At 39.2% G+C, this 26461-nt stretch overlaps 2 protein-coding genes across 5 annotated transcripts in view; one reads left to right on the forward strand and one right to left on the reverse strand.

Annotated features, from left to right (window-relative positions):
- The window catches only part of bsna (bassoon presynaptic cytomatrix protein a), a 73838-nt gene extending 60967 nt beyond the window's left edge, over window positions 1-12871 (forward strand). For 2 of the 4 annotated variants that reach the window (XM_058084001.1, XM_058084004.1), the window contains exons 10-16: window positions 89-589; window positions 674-1005; window positions 3682-3775; window positions 3989-4120; window positions 4228-4283; window positions 6343-6502; window positions 7664-12871. In XM_058084001.1, coding sequence (XP_057939984.1) covers window positions 89-589; window positions 674-1005; window positions 3682-3775; window positions 3989-4120; window positions 4228-4268 — 1100 coding nt within the window. In that variant the 3' untranslated portion in view covers window positions 4269-4283; window positions 6343-6502; window positions 7664-12871. Of the gene's footprint in view, window positions 1-25; window positions 590-673; window positions 1006-3681; window positions 3776-3988; window positions 4121-4227; window positions 4284-6342; window positions 6503-7663 lie in introns of all 4 variants that reach the window. The other 2 variants (XM_058084002.1, XM_058084003.1) reach the window with 2 other exon arrangements.
- Window positions 12872-15134: 2263 nt separating this feature from the next.
- On the reverse strand, window positions 15135-25124 carry LOC131136913 (oxysterol-binding protein-related protein 2-like). Its single transcript, XM_058084255.1, has 14 exons — window positions 25015-25124; window positions 21683-22022; window positions 21159-21285; window positions 20050-20125; window positions 19480-19614; window positions 19220-19317; window positions 18961-19143; window positions 18776-18883; window positions 18471-18560; window positions 18185-18305; window positions 17985-18110; window positions 17600-17723; window positions 17350-17440; window positions 15135-16937 (listed from the first exon to the last, which is right to left on the reverse strand). The coding sequence occupies exons 2-14, from the start codon at window positions 21717-21719 to the stop codon at window positions 16835-16837; spliced, it is 1419 nt and encodes a 472-aa protein (XP_057940238.1). The 5' UTR covers window positions 21720-22022; window positions 25015-25124; the 3' UTR covers window positions 15135-16834.
- Window positions 25125-26461: the final 1337 nt, after the last annotated feature.

The raw sequence follows: 26461 nt of genomic DNA on the forward strand, positions 1-26461 counted from the left end.
TGGTCTTCTTCCTTCTTTTTCTCAGCCTGCATGCCGCTGTCCCCGAACGACATGGAGATTGACTGTGATCTGCTCTCGGTTTCCAAAGCCTACCATCTGGGCCAGGAAGAAACTGACTGGTTTGAGAAGCCGCGCTCCAGTTCTCGCCACTACGGCAGCAGCCACTCGACCGGAAGGAGTCGCCATGGTGTCAAACACACCTATCATGATTATGACGAGCCTCCCGAGGAGGACCTGTGGCCCCAGGATGAGTACAGCCACGGAGGGCGACACGCTTCGTCCCGTGACCATCGGCACCATGGAAGCTCGAGTCGACACTCGTCTTCAACACGTCATTCAGATGAACCAAGGTCTTCTCGGTCATCTAAGGGCCACCCAAAAGACACGTCTATGCGGCACGACCCTTCGGGACGGTCGTCATCGTCAGGAAGACGTGGAGATTCGAGGTCCGGAGGCTACCACTCGTCAGAATACTCCCGGGATTCATCTGGTCACCATCATAGCCAGAGATCCTCCAGGCAAGGGGATACACATCGCTCTTCCCGCAGCAAGTCTCAGCAACAAGTGGACATGCAGGGCCAAGCACCAGGTCGGTTTTTATTAAATCCATTCAAGCTAAAGTATATTAAATCAGATTTTTAATCAAATATCGTCCCTCATTACCCACATCTAGGTGCCCCTAGGTCTGGCACCTCTTCAAGAGGTCAGGGTCCCACAGGTAGTACGGCGGGATCCGGACGACCGAGTGGTCAAGTATCCCAGAATGACGGTCCTCAAGGACAGAGGACTCAGCTCCAACAGCAAGCCCAGACTTCCACAGTCAGGCCAGGGCAGCAAGGGACTCCAACCACCACGAGTGCTCAGCAACAGCCCCCAGCCCAGGGACAGAACATGGGGATGGGGCAGGGTCAGGCCAAACCTGGTCAAATGGGAGGAGGAGCAGCAAGTGGGCCAATGGGTCAGGCCAGACAGATGGGTCCAACAGGAACCACATCGACCCCTATGGTGAGCTGAAGGAATACGTTTAGTGTTTGCATGCTAAATATACACCCACTTTGTTTACATCTGATAAAATGGATGGATGGATGGACGGATGGATGGACGGACTTCCTTTATTGTCATTGCGCAATAACACAGCAGTGAAATTGCCAACGAAATGTTGTTGCCTGGCTCCCGTATAATAATAATAATAATAATAATAATAATAATGTGGTGAATAAATAGATGATATCAAATATGAACAACAATGTACAGCGTAAACAGTAAATTGCACAAATAATTTAAATCATTTTGAATAAATAACAATAATTTAAAGATTTTTTTAAAATTTAAATACATGTACTTTCTGTGTATTGGTCCTGACTTTTTGCTCACACTTTCAACCCGACTTATACTGTGATGCAGAAAAGTTGTGGTCTTTTTTTTGTGGTCAATTTCAGACTTAAAATAATGTACAGCTTTAAGCTTCGCCCGTCTCCGGTGAAACCACACCCACTTCCGGTTTCTTCTTCCTCTGTCACACTACCCTCTGTATTATTACAGAGAGAATTAACACAAGGGTGAGTTCATGCTGGGATTTATTGCAATGAGGAAACCAATTGGAGTTGTATTAGGAAAGTTGACTAACTGACTGCCATGTCCCCCGAACGTAGCTGGTTGGCAAATAATGCAACACGAACCACCTCTGCAGTTGTAGGAAAAGGGTCCCTGTGTTTATTTAATAAAGCACTTATACACACCTCATGAACAATAGCAATGAGGTGGATTTCCAGAATTCAGTCCTTATCTGGTCATGCCTCGTGACTGGACCTGGAAGTATTATGGCAGAACATCTTGGACTCCAAACACATCCAGAAACATCCTGTGTAACAATCAGGTCACGTTGGCCTGTCCAAGTCACGTAGCCTTCTTAAGTTCAACTAGAGTTTACCAAAATAAAAAGTCATATTCAATGTACAATAAAGTAGTCATTTTACAATATATTCCCCCAAACCCCCAAAACAGCAAGCGCAGGAAAGTGGGAAGTATGGAGCAGAAAAACTCCAAATTCTCCCCTATTGAGGCGTTTAAACCAAAACTGGTACGTTTTGGTCTAAAAGTTTTGGTTTAAACCAAAACTTTTTTTTTTTGTTTAAACCAAAATTGGTACATTTTGGTTTAAGTTTGTACGTTTTGGTTTAAACCTGACCTAATGGTGAAAACCAAGGTATATACAGTTGGAGAAGAAATTAAGGTATTAAGAAATTAAATTAAGGCCTCCAAGACCACTTGTTTAAGTAAATTTCAACTCCCAGAGCGTATTCGTTAATCTCCGCTTATGAGAAGGAATAAAACTCACACACTAGTAAAAGTTAACATCATATATTGTAAAATTGGTCAGACAGGATAAAATCAGGTGGCACGGCGGTCGAGTGGTTAGAGCGCAGACCTCCCAGCTAGGAGGATTCGAGGGTTCGATGCCACCCTCGGCCATCTCTGTGTGGAGTTTGCATGTTCTCCCCGGGCATCCGTGGGTTTTCTCCGGGTACTCCGGTTTCCTCCCACATTCCAAAAACATGCTAGGTTAATTGGCGACTCCAAATTGTCCATAGGTATGAATGTGAGTGTGAATGGTTGTTTGTCTATATGTGCCCTGTGATTGGCTGGCTGTCGCCCAGTCCAGGGTGTACCCCGCCTCTCGCCCAAAGACAGCTGGGCTAGGCTCCAGCACCCCCCGCGACCCTAGTGAGGGTAGAAAAGCGGTAGAAAATGAATGAATGAAGAATAAAATCACAAAAACAGGATCCTGGGCTGAGTTTCTCTTCCAATGTCCGCCTCCCGACAATAAGAAGGAAAGTCAGCCCTGATTCTTGCATCCCAGAGCTTTTTGTAGATCGCCTTAGATGGGGTGGAGTTGGGGGATGGACCAGGATCCTGTTCCCGAGATACTTCTTTCTTCACCCCATTATCTTTCTTGCATCCTGAGTAAATAATGGTAAATTCCTGAGGCCTTTTTGGTTCCCCCCCACTGAAGATAAAAAGATGGAACACAACACAGGATGTTGTACCCTAACTGACCCTTAACTGGCACTGGTCACAGTTTAACTTGATACTCATCTAGACATAGACATAGACAGTGGAGATGGCGTCCTCAGTGGAGCGGTTTGGCTGGTATGCAAATTGGAATGGGTCGAGTGATGGGGGGAGTTTGGAGGTGATATGGTCCTTAACCACTCTCTCGAAGCATTTCATGATGGTGGATGTAAGTGCAATGGGCCGAAAGTCGTTTAGATATGTGATGGAGGATTTCTTGGGCACTGGAATTATTGTGGCAGACTTGAAACATGGGGGGATGACAGCCTGGGCCAGTGAGGTGTTGAAGATGTCCGTGAGCCCACATGCTCACGGACATCTTGGAATGGCGTTGGAGCCTGCAGCTTTCCACACATCCAACTTGACTGCCTCTTCATCGGGGTGGGGGGTAGCCTTCCTCGCAGGGTTGTTGTTTAGAGCCTCGAACCTTCCAAAGAAGTTATTCAGCTCATTGAGGAAGCTGATGTCATTCTGGCAGATTAGAACTACTACTACTACTAAATTAGACTACAATACTGTAGATAGAAGTCAAGTGTAAAGTGAATTCCCCCATTGTTTCTAATGACCATGTATGTGAGAAGAATAAAGAACAATGAAATGTTTTTGCAGGCCAAGATTGAGACACCTCCAGCCACAGCCATTGGAGCAAAAGCAGCCCCTGTAATGGCCTCAAAAGGAGCTCAACCACCACTCACGGGCATAGGTGAAGTACATACCGTGCTACAGCCACTGTCAATGGATAAAGAGTCCAGACGATATTCAAAATAGTATTGATAATGATTGCAAAAATGGTATCATTCACCGACTTTAGTTCATAAAATTGAATGAGGGCTTTTGTTCTGCTATCTCACCATCATCCTTATGTTCCTTTTCACCTTTCTTCCTCGCCCTCATTTTCTTAATCATCCCCGTGCAGGCTCCAAAGCTGCTCCCCGGCCAGGAGGGATTGGCAGTGCAGCAGCAGGTCAGCCGGGCATGGAGGGAGACAGCATGTTGTCCAAGATCCTGCCAGGAGGAGCTGCTGAGCAGGCTGGGAAACTGGGAGAAGGTATCATCAGCAATTATGTATAGTTATTGCACATTATTTGGCTTTGGTGCAATCACAAAAGATTTCTCCAGATAGATTAATTTATGTTTTGTTGTTTTTTTTTCCAGCTATATCCGGTTTTGGCAAAAAGTTCACCTCTTTCTTCTGAAGTGCTGCGTTTAAGGTGTGTTTGCATGCACTCTATAATGTGTATTCATTGTTATTTTTGTAAGAAAGTATGCAAAGAGGTTCAAATGGGGATACTTTTACAACCAACCTGGACAAAAATGATCAATTCAATTCAAACTTTATTTGTATAGCACAATTAAAATGAAATTGAAATACTAAATTGTAGCATTAGCTTCCAGGATAAACCTCTGTGGACTGGATGAATGTCTGGTGGGATGCTGTTGTTGTGGATTTGAGAGGACGCTGCAACTCAAGTCTTCTCCCAAAGGAGTGTTTCCAGGTGGTGGCAGAGTGTTGTTTCTTCCCCGCTATCACACAGCGTCACGCTTGGTTTTTCTATGTGCGAGTGGAAATTGTGTAGCTTTACTATGTTAGCAACTCCATTAAATCGGAACTTCGGCTTTCTTCAAAAGGGTTTGTTTGTTTATATGTTGGATTTGTTTTACTGAGTCACTTTTACATTGGTATGACCCGATGTAGTTGACATCGTCAAATACAATCACAAAGCCATTTAAGACAGTTTATTGGATGGCGGACAGGAAGTTGGGTTTCAGAGTTGAGTTTTAGCTTCTAGTGGACTGAAAGGAAGTGACGTTGGGGATTCAGAGTTGAGTTTTAGCTTGTTGTGAGCTATTTTTCAACTGGTCTTAAAGGGGACCTATTTGTATTGAGTTGTGGACTCCTATAGAGCAGCTACACAGCACAATAAACAGCACAAAGAGCTGTCTAGTTCTTCCAGAATCTGCACCTATTCAGCTGTATTTCTTTGGATTTTGTGGTTCTCGTGGAAACGTTGTGTTTTAATGTATTTCAGTACAAAGGTCAGTACAGCAGCTATCATCATGTAAAGGCTCTGACAACTTTATCACCCCGGAGAACCTAATTCTCTTTGACAGAAAATGTAAACATGGTTAATACAATGTTGCAATATTTAATAATCTAGGGCAGGGGTGCTCACAATTTTTCAGCATGCGAGCTACTTTTAAAATGACCGAGTCAAAATGATCTACCCACTACAAAAATGCAAAACATCTATTTATTGTCAAATGTATTGAGGATTATCTGTACGTACAATGTATGTTGATGTACCTTACATAACCAAATGAGCCAATATTGCAAAACACACATAATTAACAATTAACATTTTTTGTAATTACCTCCACATTACTCCACATTTCCCTTCTTTGGTACTGCGATGGTAGAATGGCATATGAGGCAAACGCACTTTGAAAAAGACATTGTGAAAAAAAAGTCCACCTCCCATTCCGTATGGAAGTGATATGTTTTTGCCTTTTTACTTGGTCCAGCTCCTTCACTCATTTTAGTGACCATAAACTTTAGCGAGGGCTTAAAATCTGACGCAATTCGCCGACTAGCTTAGCACTTTGCATCGTTGTTTACGCATGAGCGGTGACCTAAAGGTCAAAATTTAGGTGTCATCTGACTGGTTGTCCTGTATGTCAATCAAGTAACGGGGATGGATGATAGGCTGACATCGTAAGTTCTGCTGCACTTAGAGACGTTGTTTGATTTGATTGGTCGCCCGAAGGGCAACATTCAGTTGTCATCTGAATGGCTGCCCTGTATATCAATCAAGTGACGGCATTACCTGGGAGAGAGACAGAAGGAGCGAGTTAAGACAGGAAGTGACGTTAGGGATTCAGAGTTGAGTTTTAGCTTGTTGTGGGCACTCTTTTTAACTGGTCTTAAAGGGGACCTATTTGTATTGAGTTGTGGACTCCTATAGAGCGGCTACACACAATGACCAGCACAGAGAGTTCTTCCAGAATCTGCACCTATTCAGCTGTATTTCTTTGGATTTCGTGGTTCCCGTGAAAACGGTGTGTTTTAATGTATTTCAAAAGGTCAGTCCAGCAGCTATCATCCTGTAAAGGCTTTGTGAACTTATATGATATGACAACTTTCTCATCTCTTTGACAGAAAATGTAAACATGGTTAATACAATATTGCAAGATTTAATAATCTAGGGTGAGCATTACTTGCTGCTTTTTTTAAGGGAATTTTACTGACAAAATATATTTGTGTATTTGCAGGACTATGTAAAAACACAAAGCCATGAGACCTTGTACCAGAAAAACCTGTGATGTTCCTGTTTTTTAATTACCTGGGAGAGAGACAGAAGGAGAGAGAGAGAGAGAGAGAGAGAGAGAGAGAGAGAGAGAGAGAGGGCAGAGTGAAGACCCAAGCATATTGGTGAGTACTTCAACTCATATGACCTGCAAGGAAGGTCTAATTCTTTTACTGCTTTGAGTGAAGCCACCAAGCTGTGAATTTTACACCAAAGTGTCCTGATCCATTATCATGCTATGCCTATAGGAACATAGGAGCTAATGGCCAAGACCCATTATAGTCTCATGTGAATGTCCTTGAGTACTCAATGCACTCACGTCATGTAGTCAATGTTTTATGGTAATGGTAATATTTCATTTGAACATGCATCAGATTCCAATTGAGTGCATCCCATAATCAGTTCACAGTTCCACATGTCCAAAAGGAGTAGGAAGAAGCAAAGCTTATTAAATCCTACCCCTCCATCTGGTACTTTTACAATCAGTAACTGTTACATTTGTTCACTTCCTGCTTTCCATAATACAGTTTAAGGTTTTTTTTGTTTTTTTTAATAATGTACCTCGTACCGAAGTACGAGGTGATATGACCATACAATGACATTATGTGTACCATAGTACCGTAGTAACATCCCAATAAACTAACTTTTATTGGGATGACGCTGCTAGATTTTGGCCAAAAGTTAAACTAATTGAACTGTCTGTATAAAATAACACCTTAAAGACGCACAAGACAAACAGCAAAGCATGCTGGGAAAGCTGTGTTAGCTTTTTCCTGGACATTGACAGATTGATGAATAGGTTAAACCAACAAACACGCCAAATAACCATAGTTGTATATCCGCAGACTACCAAAAATAGTATAAACAGGAATGAATGCATACAAAAAAAATGCATTGGGGGGGTAATCTCCAGTTCGGCCTACAACCCAAAGTAGACGTTGAGTTTTGGCCCTCCTGGTCTAGACTAGGCGGGTGTACCTGTATCCCTGAGAGTCGCAGCTTTATATTGTATTCATCAATGTCTGAGACACGGACGCCATCTGGTGGTCAATGTCTTTATTGCACATTACACACATTCATAAAAAATCTTGTTAACCTTTGAGAAGACCAACACAGCATCGGGAAGGACTCCACGGTTAACAATGGCCTGACAGAGAACCAGGAGAACTGATCTATGAGACTCAGATTCCCCAGAAAAGAAGCTAACATAGCTAACTTGAACTTGATACGGTGGCTTGCAGTTTGCATTGATTCGGCCTTCCAATTTGTTTTTTTCTCCCCCACAGATATTCCAAACTGTCATCGGACATCGTGAAAAGACATCAAACCGACTCCCCTTCCTGCGCTGATTATGAAAAAGAGCCAACTGGTGGCTGAAGCATATTGTTTTGCTGCCGTCAGTCGCTACCACATGGATTTGGATAAAAAAGGGAACGTTAAAAGGGATCCGCCGCCATGACACGTGTATGAAAACGACGCCATCATTTGCTGCTTTTTCCTTGTCAGCAGCATATAAAAGGACCAGCTTGGGATGCCTGGGACCGATTGGAGAAAAGACCTCAGCTCTAATCTCTCTCTATTCCAAGGAAATTTTGAGAAGCGAGGAACATGGAATAATAACGATACTGCAGGTTTTTCTGGTACTGCATACCTCTTCTTTCTTCCTGTCAAATTCCCGAGAAAGCATCACGTGGAATGAAGAAGACAACGGTGGCCGTTTCTTTTCCACAGTTTCGATCCACATTCCAGATTATTCCTCCCGTACTTCCTCGCTTTCCTGAATGCCCGTTCTGTTTTGTAATTCTCAAATACTCCTTAATGTGTATTTAATGAAGTAAAACATCAGAGGGAGAAAATAATAATAGTAATAATAATAATAATAATAATAATAATAATATGTAGGACGTTGGAATGCATGGAATTTTATATCCCCAAGACCTTTACACTGTTCATCATCACTAAACGGAGGCCATAAAGACACGGCAAAACGCATTGAGGCAGGAATGGAGAGATAAGCGAAATACAGGAAGTGGTTGTGGTGCGGTTGGTTTTCAGGCATGAACAAGTCATTTAACTTGGTTACATTTGGTTATACCGACTGTGATATATTCCACATTTGTTTTTTGTTTTTTTATGTATGTCTTCTGTTTTTTATTTTATTTCCTTTCATTTCCCCTCAAGGCCTTAATTACGTTTCATTTTGAAGTCAAAGTGGACTATTTTTTTATGATATCATTTATATTTGTATCTTTTTTTCTATTGTTTTGTAATTGTAATGCTTTGGTTGATTTTTTTGTTTGTTTTTTTTTTACACCCCTGGAGAAGTATGATATACAGAAGCAATAGAGTAAGAGGCGTTCAAGAGCACAATTGTGTGGTGCGGTAGAAATGTGTTGCCTTCGTCTGTCTAACTTGCCAATGATGTAACGCTCATCAATCATGCAGTGCAAAGCAAAAGTCCTAGGCCACTGTTTTTTGTGTTTTATACATATATTTTAATTATTAATTATGTTTAATTATGCTTAATTATGTTGGGTTTTTTTTTAGCAAACTCAGGAGGGCATCAGTCTCCACCAAGGAACAGGAACTAAATGCTAAAAGGTTGAACTCCAAATTAGTAATAGAATTGGGCTGCACGGTGGTCGAGTGATAAGCACGCAGGCCTCACAGTTAGGAGACCCGAGTTCAATTCCACCCTCGGGTGTTCTCCCCATGCATGTGTGGGTTTTCTCCAGGTACTCCGGTTTCCTCCCACATTCCAAAAACATGCTAGGTTAATTAGCGACTCCAAATTGTCCATAGGTATGAATGTGAGTGTGAATGGTTGTTTGTCTGTATGTGCCCTGTGATTGGCTGGCCACCAGTCGCTTGTGAGGATAAGCGGTAGAAAAAAATGAATTTTATCCAGATCCTCACCAAAAGTGAATGGGACTGCTGTGAAAAAAAACAAAACAAAGCTAGTAGTGGCCTAAGACTTTTGCACATGACTGTTACCCCTAAGTACTAATTTGTGGCTTATTAATATAGTATATACAGATCCTCTTTGATCAATAATATTGGGACGTTGTAGCCAGGAGTCATTACTGGAGCCCAGAGCATTGCAGGGTATCACAACCCGGACTTGTCATCATCACTTGGGAATCTGCCGGCTGTGTCACATGTCATCGCCATCATCAAGCGTCAGCACTCAAATGCACGCCGCACACGAAAGCACACTTTAAAATGGTGTCAATGACAGGAAAAAAAAAACAAGGAACCAAAAAAAATTCACTTTTTTTTTTTTTTTTACACTTTTTCATTTTCTATCTCCCCTGACTGACCTGCAACCTCTCTCAGTTGTCATGGAAACTACTCAGGTCAGTGTTCACCCCCCTGCTGATGATGCTCCTGCAGTGCATTGTGGGATCTGTGCTTTGCTACGTCATCCAATGTGCAGTGCTGTCAAGGCTGAACATGACAAGCAGAAACACGTCTGTTGTATATTGTCTACATACGAATGCTCACCGGGGACCTTCGCATGCTGCCCGGCGTCGACTTAAAAAAAAAAAAAAAGAAGAAGAAAAACCTCAAAGTCACCTCTATATTGTTCTGTTCCTAACGTTTGTATGTTTGTATGAGTGGAGCGGTTCTTTACATATGTGTCCGTGAAAAGAAAACAGTTCAATCAACAGCCACAAGTATGGTGGGTGGGGATACAAGGCAGACCTCTCATTTCCACTCGTTCTATGCAATGAATCGCATTTGGAGAAACAAATAATAATAATAATAATAATAATAATACAAACACGATAAAGAAATGAGGCGAATCATGGGGAGGAAGTCACAATCATTTGCTATCATGTTGTTTTGACATTTTTCATAAAGAGCAACATAAGCAGGAGGCATTTGTTTGTGTTAATGAATAATAAGGATGGTTATTGTTTGGTTTTGAGCAGTGTTTTTCAACCTTTTTTGAGCCACGGTATGTTTTATTACATCGGAAAAATAATGCGGCACATCAATAACAACCTCACGTGCATCGCTAAGTCCACTGCAGGAACGAGGCAATCGAGTTACGTGTTGCCACACGGACGATTATTGCGTTGCTCCGCCAGTGTTTACGCTTCGGAAACTGGACAATGACGTAATATTTGCAGAAAATGATTAATAAATGTTCATTTAAAAAAATTAATTGGGCACAGTGGTTGAAAAACACTGGTTTAGAGTGTTTGACAACTTTGTGGCTTTAAGGTTGAACACAAAAGGCACATATAAGGTTTAGTTGAGAGACTTCATATATGACGATTTAAAAAAAAAGTATATATATACAAAGTCCTGCGACTGTTACGTATCTAAATGTTGGGGGAAGAAAAAAAAATGATTGAACAGACTTTTAGTATTATCTAACTGCATCCCGGGCCAAGTCAGATCCTCTGACGAGCCGTATTTGGCCCTCAGGCTGCATGTTTCTCACCACCGGGTTCCAGGATATATTTTACCCAGGGGTTGATAGCGATGGCGGCTGAAATTAAAAGATAACGATCAGCAGCCTGAATGTTTACTTCCAATAATATCGTATTGTTTTGCGTAAATATCAGTAAAATGCCACTAAACACAAAATAACTATTTTTTTGTGAAATATTTAAAATGTTATTTTATAAAAATTAAGAGAAATATATAGCCGGAAGGAGTAAGATGAAAGTGTATTAATATAGGAATATAGGAAAGTATGTTTATTAACCACAGCCATTAAAAGACATAATAGTTTTACTTTACCTAACATAGATGAGATCTTCATGAGTTCTCATAATTACATTTTTGCTCATTTATTAGTCCTGTCTAAATGTTTGAATCTGAACTCCAGGTGATTTAAATTATGCATAAAGCAGCAAGGGCTTTTATCCTATATTATGAGTAATTGAAGAAAGCCATTCAACCTATTGTGCTGTCTGTGAATTCACCAGTCCACACATTTAAAGCACAAATGTAGACGGTAAGCGTTATATAGCGGAGATGAAATCCACTTTAGGTCAAACAAAGCTCGTAACATTCTCCATGCACCTATAAACTGTGTTTTCAAATGGAAAATGTTGGGAAAACAGAAATGAAAGTAATCATTTTGGATGATTTATTATAGTTTGAGGCCCTGAGAGGACATAGAGTGTTTTTCTTTTATAAGTTAGCTAGCCTCAGCAATAATTGACTACTTTGTCTTATGTGTTAAAAAAATTGTGCGTGTATTTATATATAAATAAATTTAAATAGAATTTAATTTTCCCAAAAAGTTTACGGCAGAAAAAGATAAATATATGTTGTGCATTTACATTTTATTTTTTAATAATTTTGCTGATTTTACAGCCATGAAAAAAATGTAAATATTGTGTACTTTTACACAATAGTTAATTATTGTGTAATATTGTGTAATTATTTTACCCACTAATTTTCTTTTTTTTTCTTCACAAATCCGACAGCCATTAAACAATAACAAAATAAAAACAACTTAAGGCATGTATTTAACAATTATTTTTTAATGTTATTTATTTTTTTGGAATCAGCGATTACAGGCATCACATATTGTTTGTAAATGTTACATTATCAACTTAATATTGGGCGGTACTTTTACAGCAAGTGAAAAAACAGAAATTTGCAATAAAATCTAATTTTATTATTTGTCCCCTTAATTTTACAGTGATAAAATCGACAAAGACAGTTTTTTTGTATGTTTTCCAGAACAAAAAAAACGTAGCATTCAGGTGTACAGTATGTTGTAGGACAGTGACCACCATCACTGTTATGGTAAGATAGATTATAAAGTATAAATAAAATATCCATCCACAAAGATATACAGTATATGAAAGATAAATTATGAGAGGAAGCAGCTAGAAAATAATTATTTTTTTGTTTCTTAAAAACATGCATGAACTGACACGTGTACCCACCCATCGAAGAACTCCACCCATCCAAGCCCCTCCCCTTTTGACCTTTTGAGCCTCGTTGACATTCCACCTCGGGCTGCCAGGTTTTTTTTTTCTCTTTTACTGTAAACTTAAAAATAAAGTTTTGCCCAATGTAAATAGCAGGTGAGGGCCGCCCACGTTAGACAGCAACACGACACGTGTTCTTTCCAACCTGGATGTGTCAGCAGCGGCCATATTAACACACAGGCACTAACGGGGTGGGGGGGGGGGGGGGGGTCTTTTGCACACCACACGGAGCGTATGCAACCCTGAGCCTCCAATTACCCCAACATGTGCTTTTTTTTGTGTGTGTACAAAACGACATAACCAACAGCAAGAGCTCACTTGAATGATAGCGGACAATAATTTGCATCGTGCGTGTGTGGCTGGCTCATGCCGACTGTTTTAAAACCATTAAAAAAAATTATAATCTGATATAAAAGAAACAAAAAACATAATGGTCTGTGTGGAGTTTCTATAAATGTTGTGTTTGTAAAATGAGATGGCATCAAAAACAAAAAGTTTTTTTTTTTCCTGATCCTGTGTAAATTTTTTGGGTGGGTGGGTGGGGAGGGCTGATATATGGCGGGGGGCCTGAAATGGACAATAAGTTTAAAAATATGAATAATGAAAAAAAAAATGAGGGTGGAGATGAAAAAATGAGCCTAATAATAACAACAAAGTGTTCAATTCACTGTTGTAAGTGCAATGAGCTAAACTTCCTGTTCCCAATGTAAAACCTTGTGTATGTTTCTGTGTGTTCCTCCTGTAAATGGGTGTAGTAGAATTGGTGCATCATGCCATGTAATGTGATGAATGACAAATTATGACTTTCAAAATACATTGCAATCAGGAAAAATAAACAAATACGTACATAAGAAACTCTTGCCTATACTCTTTCTGTCTCCAAAATCGATTTACTGTATCGACATGGGACATTAGGTATTACATTTCAAAATTCCATAGTTCTTTTGGACTTGGACTAAGACACAAAAAAGTATGTGTAAACACCTTAACTACAAATAATCTTGATAGGCCATAAATTCATAAAAAATAACTTATCTAGCCAGTGCCACCTATTGAAGAACACCAATCTCATTACACGGTAACACTCAAAAGCTGTACCCCAGAAATATATAAACATGTACCAGTGTGAGTTTATAATGAAAAAAAAAAATTAAAAAGCCAGCGGATCCCCGCAGGGAGGCTGACATCATCATCAATGAATTAATGCATTGCTGAGACAGTGCATGGTGGTAGGGATTTAATAGAGTTGGATTTTGTTTCATTTTAAATTTATATTTGTGCATGTTTGTATATTTCTTAGGTGGGCCTTTTGAGTGTTTATTTGTTGACCTCCAGCAGTTGAGAATGGCTTGATAGGCTTGTTGTGAGTGCACTAATAACTGATGATTAGATCATGACGAGCTATTGTTTCCTGACTGTATTGCCATAGATTTGCTGGAGCCTTGTATAAGCCATGGGTTCAAAGTTTAAGAAAAAAAAAAAAAACGGTAAAAATGAAATATCCTCCAATGTGAATATTTTAAATATTTGCTTGATCATCCAAGAAAGCATACAGTTTATTTTTATATCAGACTTCAGTGGGTTAGCCAGCTGTGTTGAATTGAAAGTACAAAGTAAATGTCACAGGAGTCCTTGCGTGAGTATTCTGTCTTCTTATATTACAATATTTGGTGGAGCTTATACATAATGTCTCTCACATTTGGACTGCACTATTTAAAGTGGCACTGTCCAGTATGCATGGTATTTATTTCACAGCTACATTGGTTGGATTTTTGACTAAAAAGTGAATTTAAATGAACCGTCAACCACAAACTGTGACATGAATCCAATGTTATTTAAATAAATTGTGACACTACATGCTTCAGAGCTAATTCATTTCCCAAATGACTATCCAGTACCACCAAAATCCAAATAGCCTTCCTTCCAGAAACGGCCTGGAATTTCTCTAAATTCTTGGTTCTATCAGCAAAATAAACTTGGATGGTTCAACACAACACAATAATTCAACAAGAGCACATCTCCCTCAAAACACAAAAGACTTATGACCTACTTCACTTTGTCATGTAGGTCCTATTTAAGGTATTTCTTGATTGAGAACAGGTGTGGCACTGAAATTTGACTCAGGTGTGATCAATCAGTTATGTTATACACAGGGTCACGTAGGTTTGGATTTGTTCTCTCCCTTAATAAAAAGTTTCATTGAAAAACTGAATTTTGTGTTCAGTTGTGTTGTCATCGAATAATATTATATCCATTAGTTTGATGATCTGAAACAGTTCTAGTTTGTAATCAGTATGTGGAATCAAACTATGGAATGGATTGAGTAAGGAAGTCAAACAATGCACAACGATGAGCCAATTCAAGAAACAATACAAGCAGTTGATGTTTGCTAAATACAAGGATGAAGAGTCTTGAACCAGTCATGATGTGCTATATATATATCACTATATTGACACTTACTATGGTACCCATTATGTCATTGGATGGTCATATCACATTGTACTTCGGTACGTGATAAAAAAAAAAAAAACTTAAACTATATTAGGAAAGCAGGAAGTGAACAAATGTAACAGTTACTGATTGTAAAAGTACCAGATGGAGGGGTAGGATTTAATAAGCTTTGCTTCTTCCTACTCCTTTTGGACATGTGGAACTGTGAACTGATTATGTGATGCACTCAATTGGAATCTGATGCATGTTCAAATGAAATTAAACCATTACCATTACCATAATCCTAAATGCAGTGGAAACTAAAAATATCTAAATATATAAAAAAAATCGATACACAAACATGTCAAAAAGTGAAATTAAGGATTTTATTAGTAGACATCCCCTTGTCCATGAATCTACCACAGTATGCTTATACCATCCCCCACCTAAAAATAAAACATCTGGTACAATGTTCTCACCAAAACAACAACAAAAAAAAACAGGTTTAAATACTACAAAAATAAATCAATTGCACAAAATGTAATTTTGCGTGTGATTACTTTCTGTGTAACACTCTGTACACAAATAGAACATCAACAGTCACGATAGAGCAAGAGCGAGAAAGAAGAAAGAAAAAAGAAAAACCAAAAGTATCATGTATAACTTTGACGGCTGTGTTCGCGTTGTACCAATTTTGCTCTGTTTCGCATCAACAGTACAAACCGCACAGACTTGCATATGAACAATGCGCTTGAATAGTGTTTGTCTACTTCACAGGAGTATTTTAAGCTTACAAAAACATGGGGTTAGGTAATCATGATGTATAGTGAGCAATGTTGGCAGATGCAACTGGTGAAAGACACATGTAGTTAAGTGCTTTGAAGAACAAAATGAAGTTGCCAAAATAAAAATTTTAACAAAAGAAAGGCAGTTCACGTTTTCTTTACTACTACTGTACAGTCGGTATGAGAGCAATTATTTGCACTAACATCGATAAGGAATGGACTATAACCTGTGTACTGGTGGTATGTTGACGTATTGATGCTCTTAGCGTCCTATTGGTATAGCTAGACTATTAACATTACAGGCACACACACTGTACAATGACAGTCAATGTCAAGGGTTCACATTGTGCTTAATATGGCTTTAAGTGTCTGTACATATTAGTAGAATCATTTATTACTCACTCATTCATTACTTTATGACACTGTAGCATCCTAAACATTCAGTCAAATGTACTTATTTATGTATGTGGCAAATATTTTTGTGAGAGATTTGTTTAACCAATGCTGTCTGGACAAATGTGTTTACAATCAATCGAAATGTTCAAGTGATTAACATCTCCAGTGCGTTTTGCTTTTTCATGATGCCACCAAAATAAGGTACCAAAAATATAGCGATAACCATAGAACTGGAAATAGAGCTCACCACAACATACCAGAGTGTATTACTGCTCAGCTACAAAATTAGTGATACAGTCATAGCGATTAGTTACACAAATTAAATGACTGAAGCAGATGCTCACGTAAATAGCCTATCACTGAAATCATAATGTTTTATTTTAGTATTATTGTACAGTACTTCAATATTCTTTAGACATGTTAGACAGGTAGGAATGTTAACTAAAACATTGCCTTGCCGTGCACAAGGTTTTATGATGAAGCCTGGAATTAATTCATTGACTTTTGAGTTACACTGGGAGGAGCGCTCACATCCCAAAGACGTTCATGACTCTCTTACATTGCTTCAGGCTGGCTTCCCTATAGCCGTTTTTCAATCCAGAATACGTCACACAGTGTGATTAAGCCGTCAAGTGTCGAAATAATTAAAGCAACGGGCGCATTTTTCAAGGACCAAAGTCACTCATGTAAGGCATAAAACCCGTAAAGGAAGCAAAGAGCGAGTAGACATGAAGCAGACCACGTTTTAGGAGACACGCGGCTTCTTTGTAAGTTAAATGATGAAGACTTTAATTGTTGGTGAGTCAATCTAGGTGATTACAATGTCTGGTGTTTCTTAATTTTAGGGATGTGGAAGAGGGAAAAGGTGAAGGGAGGCGCTCTATCAGTAGATATCAGGCAGGTCTTTGTAGTTCCTATTAAAGTAACCACCAGAGTAGATCCAGCCCTGGGAGCCGGTGCATGGGTTGATCCCCATTTGGAACCACCTAAGGACAAAGATCACAAGAGGTTTGAAACGTGTCATGTTGAGCTCTATTTGAGGTTTATTCCTTAGAGAAAGTTTTTCCTTGGCGGTGTTGCTAAGATGCTTCCTTATATGGAGTTCAGTTGTTTTTTATTGCCCTAAACCTGCACATGTGTGAAGTGGCTTGAGATAACTTCTACTGTAAATTTGGAGTCGTTTTATTAAAATACGTCAATTTTCAGGAGATTTGAAATAATTGGTTTACAGTATGGTTTTGTTTAAAGACCACATAAACTTGTTAGTCCTGACAATGAACGAGTGAGCAGAATCTGGGGTGAACTCTCTGAAAGGAGGCTCACTGTGTTCGCAACCTAAACTCAGCGGCTGTGATCGATAACGGGGGTTATGGTATTGCGTGCATGCATGCGACTAACCTTGTAGACCAATCTTCCTCATTCTTGGCTCTCTCCTTTCTGGAAGCTCGCTGTTTCTCCTCCAGTCTCTCCTTCTCGTGACTGGCTTCGTCTGCAAAACCACAACAAAACCACAACACAGTGGCAATGTTACCATGGATGGATCAAACACAACTCACAACACACCCAAATACTGAATGATAACAGACGAGTGAAGATGGTTGTCTTGCCAGTCACAAAGACACTATGCTCCCACTGCGGTACAATTTACCCATTTTGCCATTTTCCATGGCTCTGATGTCAGGTCTGAAGCGACAATCCGTGGGCGCCAACATCGTGTCCATGCCGGGCTCCAATTCATTGAGAGCCATTGCAAAGTTGGTGAAGTTGTACATCTGTTGGTGGAGAAGTGGAATAGAGAGCCTTGGTATTAACTCACAAACATATACAGGGTGGGCCAAAAGTAGGTTAACAGTTAACACTTTATTATTATATCACATTTTACATAAAGTTCAGTATTATTTTCTATAGCTTACATTTAAAATGTCTGCAACCTAATGGGTAAGGCAGCATAGAAAATGGATGTATGGAAACTCATAATAAAGTAACCATAACCCTTATTTTGGCCCACTAACAGTTTTTTTTTTTTTAAATACCTGAGCAGAATGAGCCGGTCTAGAATCTATCCTCCATAGCAGAGTACTTCCTGGTACAACCGAAACAGTCTCTTGGACTTCTGGCATGTCATCAGCATCATCATTGACAGATCTTGCTGGCTCCTCCTTGAGATTATATTTACAAACTGCATGGTCAACATTTGTGGTAACAGGAAATGACATCAACTAAATCAACCTACGTGTTTGTGTTTCTTGTGTTCTCCTTTCTTCTCAGACTTCTTGTGGGCCTCGTAGGCCTGAGGGTCAACACTCCACATGCACTCGGTCCACTTCCCATAGATGACACAAAGCTTCTTTTTACTGGAGAACAAAAAAAGAGAAACCGTGAGAGGATAATGAAGAAAGCAGAAAATGTCATTACAAAGGAAGAGGAATTCCTGAAACAACATTGTTAGCATGGTATCACATGATGAAATATTCCTAATGTGGGTGACAAAGTAACACAATTATAAAAATTGTGCTAACCTCTTATCCTGGATGTATCCCTCCACTCTGTGCAGCTCTTTGCCAAACATGCCACAGGGCTTGAAATTCAACACGCACTTGTCTCCAGTGCTGTGGGGACGAGAGCAAAAGCACCCCTAAGCAAACAATAAGAATGCTGGAACGTGGAACTGATTTCCAAGAGACCAAGGTGAAGATTAAGTTATAATACAAGAGTTCCCTTGAAAAGGGAAATTAAGTTTATATGATTTACAGAAATTGTGTAATAACTATTTAAACTAAATTAGGCAGGTGCCTTACAAGGCTGTAAGGTGTGTGGAGTTTACCTATGGTTGACGATTTCCACTGCCCCATACTGCTCTATCCATAGTTTGCCCAGGATGATGTTGTGGACACAGCAGTGAGGGTTGCTCCAAGTGTAGGCCTCATTGTGCCTACGTCATAAAGAAAAAGAAAGACAGGCACGATAGAATATAACAGAAATAAAGGAGGAGTGTTGAACAGGACTCACTTAAGTATCTCGAGTGTGATGGTCCCTTTAGGCTCTGCTTCAACACTCTTTCCCCAGAATTTGAGTTTAGGGTAGATGGAGCCGTGGAAGATGAAGTCTCCAGCCAGGCTTTCAGCGTGAAAGGCACTCACTGGGGGATGATGGGATACTTGCTCTGCTATCAGCCGGAAACCTTGATCCTCTCTGGAGAGGCAGGAAGGAGCATGAAAGATGAACATACTGGTAATACTGGTCAACATTGACTTAAGTGAGTGTGTACCTAATGAGTTCGTAAGTCTCTCCAAGTAAAGGATTGAAGGGTTTTCCAGTTCGCTCCCACTGAGACGCAACAGATGACACAGCAAACGCAGCCACTGCCTGAGGAGATACAACCACACCTTTTCTGTGTCCAGCTATTACTCTATAGTGATAATACTGTCTTATCAAACAGCCATTATCACTGAATATAATGAACAGAGGAGAAATGTGTAGTTGTTCCCCACTTCATTTTGTGTGCTCTATGCAGTGTCACTGTCTTACCTTCATGCGCTCTACGGAGTCAGACAGCAAGCAAGCTCTGTTGATGAGGTAAGTGTGTTCCATGTATTCTGTGATTCTCTGCAGGAAGCTGAGAGGCTCGTTGAAGACTACAGGCATGGTGATTTTGGAGAGTTCCTAAATAAGTACCAAACATGATATAGATTTAGCCTTAAAGGGGACCTGCACAAAACTCACATCTATTTTTATCTCCCAGACTAACACGACATATCACTAATCACTAGTCTCAGTGTCATTCACAGAGGGAAGAGTGAATACCTAGCTATCTATTTCTCTACCAAGACTCAACAGGGTGCTTGTTTCATAGTCAAATAGGTGTATCCCAAAGACAGCATTGTAAGCTAGTTCAAATTAACGGGTTCTCCCTTGTTATAATACACAGAGAAGGGAAAAAAATATGTGTTCATAATTCACATAAGATGAATGACCAACATCATGCACAGATGCAGGCCATCATCACAAACACCACTTGGTCATTCAGATTTGCTGGCTTACATTTTATGCATCTAACATACAACATATATTTGCACTAAGAAATCAGACGTTCCTTACCATCCCGATGCATTTCTTAAGTATACTCCAGACACTAACGGTGCTTCTGGAAAACATGGGGGCAGGTAATGATGTCCTGGAGTGGAAAAAGAGGAAATGATCATGCATGCATGGAAAAAAAATACAGGCAGCTATTAAAATGTTTGAGCCCTGTGCTCCTAGGGAAAAAGCAAAGCATACAGCTGTGACAGTACACTGCATTTTGCTGTATTGTGTGAAAGCACTTAGGTAGTCAAAGGCTAAGTGTAAGGAAGTGTGCGAATTGAGACACAATCTCTGTACTCAATTGTGTGTACAAATTTATCTGATCAATCATGTTCATGGAGATAAGAAGCGCATGTGGTCCAACTGGTCTGCTATCAGTAAAAAGGAACATTATGTGTACATTACATGAGATCCAAGAGAACAATGTACCATGCCACTGACTGACATGCTATGATACTCCGGTACTATGCTATGATACTCAACAACGACAACAAAACAAGCTATCCGGAAGTCCTCCTGATCACTGTGACCAACCACAGCACAGCGGGCGTGCCTGGAGGTCAAATTAAAACAGGCCGTTTGAGGGAAGCATAGAATCCAAAGAAATACAGCTGGAATAGGTGCAGATTCTGGAAGATCTAGAAAGCTTTCTTGTGTAGCTGCTCTACAGGAGTCCACAACTCTATACAATGGGCCACAAAATGAGCATAATAGGTCCAATTTAAACTGAAACAACTGTCACAAGGCAGCCTTACTCTTTATATGGCGTCACAGCTCTACATTAAGTTGATGAACCCCACCAACTTTGAAAGGGAAGCTCAAGTTACCTGCGGCGTACAATATTTTGGAACCTGTTTACGCATATGTTGGGAGGTACTCTACACATTCCCAGTAGGTGTTTCAACTTTCAATTAAGACATTACATCATTACAGAGTTAAGGAATGTTAATTAAATGTCAAATAATAACTGTAAAATGAACTAAAAGAAAGGATTAAGAAGTAGTTTTGACGCCATCTTGATAGGGATGGTTTCATGGGGTGGAAATTGTTTCTAGTAGCGTTATTATTGATGCGGCCTAATCCGCGGCCCGAATCTGGAAGGTAGTGTCGGAATGCAGCAGTACCTGTGTTTCCTGACTCCATTCTCCTGTGGCTTTGAGCCGTTGTTCCTCCGACTGCTGCTGTCAAACACCAGTGCATCTTTGTAACTGGACTCTGACACCCCTTCGCACGACTCATCTGAATCTATGCCTGTGAAGCAGAGCACATGTAAGATTATCACTCACTGGGCAGTCAAAGGATTAACAGGTGATTTTTGTGACACCACCACACAATAGAAGGGTTCCAGTTATGGTCAAGAGGATAACTGTGATAAGCACTGAACTGGAAAATTAACTTATTGTAACACAGGAAAGGGTTTTTACTGGTATTTACTTAATTTTATTTCAGTGGTTAACTTCATTATGGTTCTCACTATTCAATAATGTAAAAATATTACATTGCCAGTATGGTTAATAATGGTTTTGTAATAACGGTTTCAGCCTCGAACCAATATATTAAAAAACTGTAAAACATTATGCTGCAAATTTGAGAAAGAATATGTTTAAGTACTGTAAATTGTGTTCATATTGACACTATGAGTGCTAACCTGTGACGGCGTCGTAGAACACATCTTCATTGCTCATCTTCTGGAGTCAAAGCTGACCAATATTGATTGATGACCGTTCCGCTTCTAGCACATTTTGACAGCAGCACTTTGAGACTTCCTCTGGATGGAACCCGTCAGTCGAGGTTCTTATGGATCGTCACCACAGCAGCAGCACAGAGCTTGTGCTTAAGTCTCCACAGAATGTTCAGGAGAGATGGTTTGATTACACGCCAGCAAATGCCTGCTGTTTTGCCAACAGACAAAGCCGGATGCAAACTGATGCAGTGCAGTAACAGTTTAGTTTGTCTCTCTTTGTTGTTGGTGGAAGCACATTAGAAATCTGTGGAAGAGATAAATAAAGACATTTAAATGTAAATAATAGAAGATTTGAAACACTAGCCTTTGTGGAGGTAACTAAATTCAAAATCGTTGATTGTGAGTCACATTCATTGAAAAGCTAGTTTACAAAAGACATTGACTAAACACTGATTAAATGACAATATGTCACCATATTTAACCATTACAGCATTCATCCAAATATTCTGGTGTCCAACATGCATGCATACTATTAATAAAACTAACATTGCTGCAAAGATGAAAAGTCAGTCAGTTCTGAGCAGTGACAAAAATACTTTCATATTCTTACATGTTCTTTCTTGACACACACACACACAGGCGTTGATACAAGACACACCTCCACAGACTGAAAAGCTTCACATCCATTTCACACAAACAACAAAATAAGCAACAAAGGAAGACCTCAGTGCAGCAGCTTGAGAAAAACGATTAAAAACATCTTTTTCCAAATCGGCATGTCCAAAGTCTAGCCTGGGGCAATTTGTGGCCTGTGATTTTTTTTTCTTGCTTTTTATTGGCCGTAAGCATACTCTGAACACAAAATGAAACACAGCCTTACATCAGAACAATTACAAAGTACAGTTGATCCCCAGTTTTTACAAAGCAGTGTGCCATTTTGCCATTAAAAAAATATATTTAAAAATTTGCAGGTGTTGAGCACTAAAGCACAACTAATACAGCCCGAGTGGCGCACACACACACACAGCCGCATTAGCATGCTAAGCTAAACTAAGCTAATCCAACTATTCTATATCAGCTATTGCTGTGCATGAGCTCATGCTAAGTGACAGGTAAGAGTTGAAAAGTTTTTTGCCGACTTAGCAGTTTTTGTTTTCGTGACATCATGCCACTATGAATGAGCAGTTGGTAACAGCCGAGTAGTTCACTCCATTTTGCCTCAAATGCTTCAAGACATCATTAATTAACAATTCCACAGCATCAACCAAACGCTTGAGAATCATGTTATCATCTACTCAATGATAACGACCATGCCTAATTTATACATCAAATGTCTCTTATTGTGCTTAAAAAAAAGCACAACTTGTTTACTTTCATTTATTTTCAATTATGTGACGACAAATCACAAACAAAAACGAAAACCAAGGTGACTCACCTAAGCATACCGGTTCCCACCGACACACTGTTTATCTCTACATAGCTCACCGCCATGGCTCATGCCATGATTTGAAGAAAAAGCAATGCATTTCAATGAACTATCTGGGATAAATAATTGTATTGGATTCCCTACCAGGCAAACCAGAAACACTCTTATATTTATATAAGATTATATTTATACTCTTATATTTTCACGACACAGCCCATAAAATCTAAAGTAAAACACAGATTTACAGGTAAATAAGCTATGGTTTCATCTTCATAGAAGTCTGTATTTTTTTCAATGCAGTTTCAAATTAAGCATAACATAATGATGTACTGAGCTGAGCATTTTCAAGTGTGAAAATAATATTTCATCTTATTATTATTTACAAAAACAATTATTGTGTAGGCCTGTTTCCTCATTTGGCCCAACTCAATAGTTAAGAATAAGGCTGAGCCAACCAAAAACATGACGAAAACTGCCTTACTATACAGTATTGTGTAGCACGGCTCTTTCATACAATATACAGTATTGTTTCCCTGTTTCTTAGAGGGTTGCCTAGACTGGAGCCCAAACACTCCTTCATTCCCTGGTGCCTACACAATGCAAATGTGCAAAAAGCAAAAAAAAATTTGTTGCCTGTTGATGACAATTGTTCTTCACAGAGAACCAGATTAAACCGGTTGAATGTGGTTATTTTCCCCATTTGTTAATGAGACCATAGAATTTGCAGGATACTGCAACTATTACACGTTTTCATCAGTGTACATGTCAAGTGTAAAGAAACCAACTCATGAGATTTTAACCCGGTGCTCTTCAGTCTCTCTTATGGCATATTTCATATATTTTTTTAATGAAATCTTCACAATGATTGACTTCTGCTACACACTCAGTCGTTTGCCCACTGCTGCAAGATTCTTCTCAAATCTGTTGAAATGTAGCTTTTAGCACATGCATTTGCAAAATGTCTTTCCTGTTCGCATAATTTTAACCACACATATCAACAATAAATAGAGAAGATGACACTGAACTGGTCATATATTTCATATTATCTTGTAAACTGTATTTGTACATAATCCTGGGTAAATTGTTAATACTTTTTAGGTTGTTTATATTGTCTATTTTTAGATTGTTTATTATTTACTATGGTTCTGTCCTCTTTGCTGCTGTGCAATGTACATTTCCCCACTGAGGGACGAATAAAGGTATATCTAATCTATTCTAATCTAATCTAAAACTGGAGTCGAAAGCAGAGACTAAAGCAAAGAAGGATACTTCTTTGCATCATAACAGATGTACTGTCAGACCCAGGGTTATGACTGAGCGATATGGACACATATCCCTATATATTTTGGTTGAATATGGATATACTATATATCTGAATATTTTTAGAACAAATTAAAGCCAAATATGTGTGCAAAGTTATTCAAACTTTTTGTAGATTTTATATAAAACCACTAAACTAAAATAGTCCATTCTCTTTTTGGAATGAATAAAGAAAAAGTAAAATATAATCTTCAATCTTCTTAATAGGAGCTCACACACAGTGTAGAGTGATGAGTGAGACCTGCGCGTCAACAACAACATCCATATATCACCCTGTGTAATCAAAGTTAATAACCAAAGTATTAAAAGGAGATTTGAAGAACTTTAAAGTATTTGTTTCTTGGCCATATGTACATACAGTGCGCCGCTCCAATAGGACATCATCGAGTAGTCTATTGACAGCTAGCTTTAGCAATATGGGTAAGTGGTAGGGCTAACTAGCACACCTTGACACCTAAAGAGGAAAAAACTGACATTTAAAACGCTCAACCATTACAAACATTTGGCAAATATTAGCAAATAATAAGAACGCCAGGGAAACACCTCTTACCTCGTCGTCGTGAGCAGCGTAAACGCTTTGACAAAGTCCAGAAAAGGAACTAGCAGTGTAGCTTTGGGGTTTGACACAGAAGCGGAAGTAGCTAGCAGCGGGGATGGAATGGATGAATGACTGGCGTGATAGATAGCCAATGACACGCGAGGGTGGGTGTATACTCTGGCCAATAAAAACGTAAATCGGCGTGTTTTAGAAGACTGGAACTTGGTTTGAGGGAGCGGGGGCACTGAAATTGTGTAAAGAACAGGAGAACGAGAAGACATTCTTAAAGGGATAGAAATTATTGAAAACACCTTTAATCATATATCAATATATTGGTTTTGCACTTTTTAGGTGTTTGTATAGGAATAAAACACATAGATTATAAATTTGCATAATTATATACAGGCCACAGTCAGTCTTTCAGTAGTGGCACATTATCGTCTCCAGATGGCAACAGAGAGCTGCAGAAAGGTCCAATTCCTCGCTTGCCAATTCTATTATCAGATGAAATGCAAATTAGTGGGGGAAAACATTATATTATCATTTTATGATACTTTATCTTTATGGCTGAAGTCATGGTTAATTATTATTTTGAGTATACAAGAGTCAAGTATCAGTTGAATGTATATTGCATTTACTTATTTTAATAAATGCCATGAGATAACAGTGAAATAATTCAATCAAGCAAATAATTATTTTGTAAAATATTTTTTAAATTAGTCACAACAATTTATTGGGTAATTAATAACTTAATTATGCCTATTTTCATATTAAGTATGCCACAAAAGTGTAAATATGCTGTCCCCTGAAAATAACTACACCTATTCCTTTATTCCACCCACGCCCCCTCTGGGCACGCCCACTCCGCTGTGATTGGTCAGTTGCCTAAAGTGCTTCCTAACCATGAATAACATCCTCTACTTGTGTTATGATTGATGCAGATCATTTCATAATCTTCCAACTCAAAGTCCATGCCTTTGTCAACATTAATCCAAGTTTCCGATTATTTTGAAGGGTTCATTAAATTGATTCACAATGCTGTCTGACATTGTTAAAGTTTGCACATGCTTCTGTTGTTTATATGGATAATTGGTGTCCAATTGTAAATCTTCTTTTGGCATATTGAGGATCTGTTTTCCTTTTCCATGTTGGTCTGGTCTAAGAATAAAAATATATCAACAAATGTGAATATATATATGAAGTCATGTACAGAATGAATGTTAGCATCCAAGCTAAAAAAAAAACATGTATTACAACTACATGACTCAGTATATAGGCCCAAACTAACTAGCTCTCCATAATGACCATTTGACCAATTGACCATAAAGTTACATCAATAAAAGGTCAACCCACGTGTTTCAATACTTACAGATTACGTTTTTGCCATGGATTACACAAAATGCAGAGAAAGGTGCGCTCTTATGAAAATGCTTGTTGTGCTCTCAAAATGGCGCTTGAA

The sequence above is a fragment of the Doryrhamphus excisus genome, chromosome 10 (assembly GCF_030265055.1).
Source record: "Doryrhamphus excisus isolate RoL2022-K1 chromosome 10, RoL_Dexc_1.0, whole genome shotgun sequence".
Lineage (NCBI taxonomy): Eukaryota > Metazoa > Chordata > Actinopteri > Syngnathiformes > Syngnathidae > Doryrhamphus > Doryrhamphus excisus.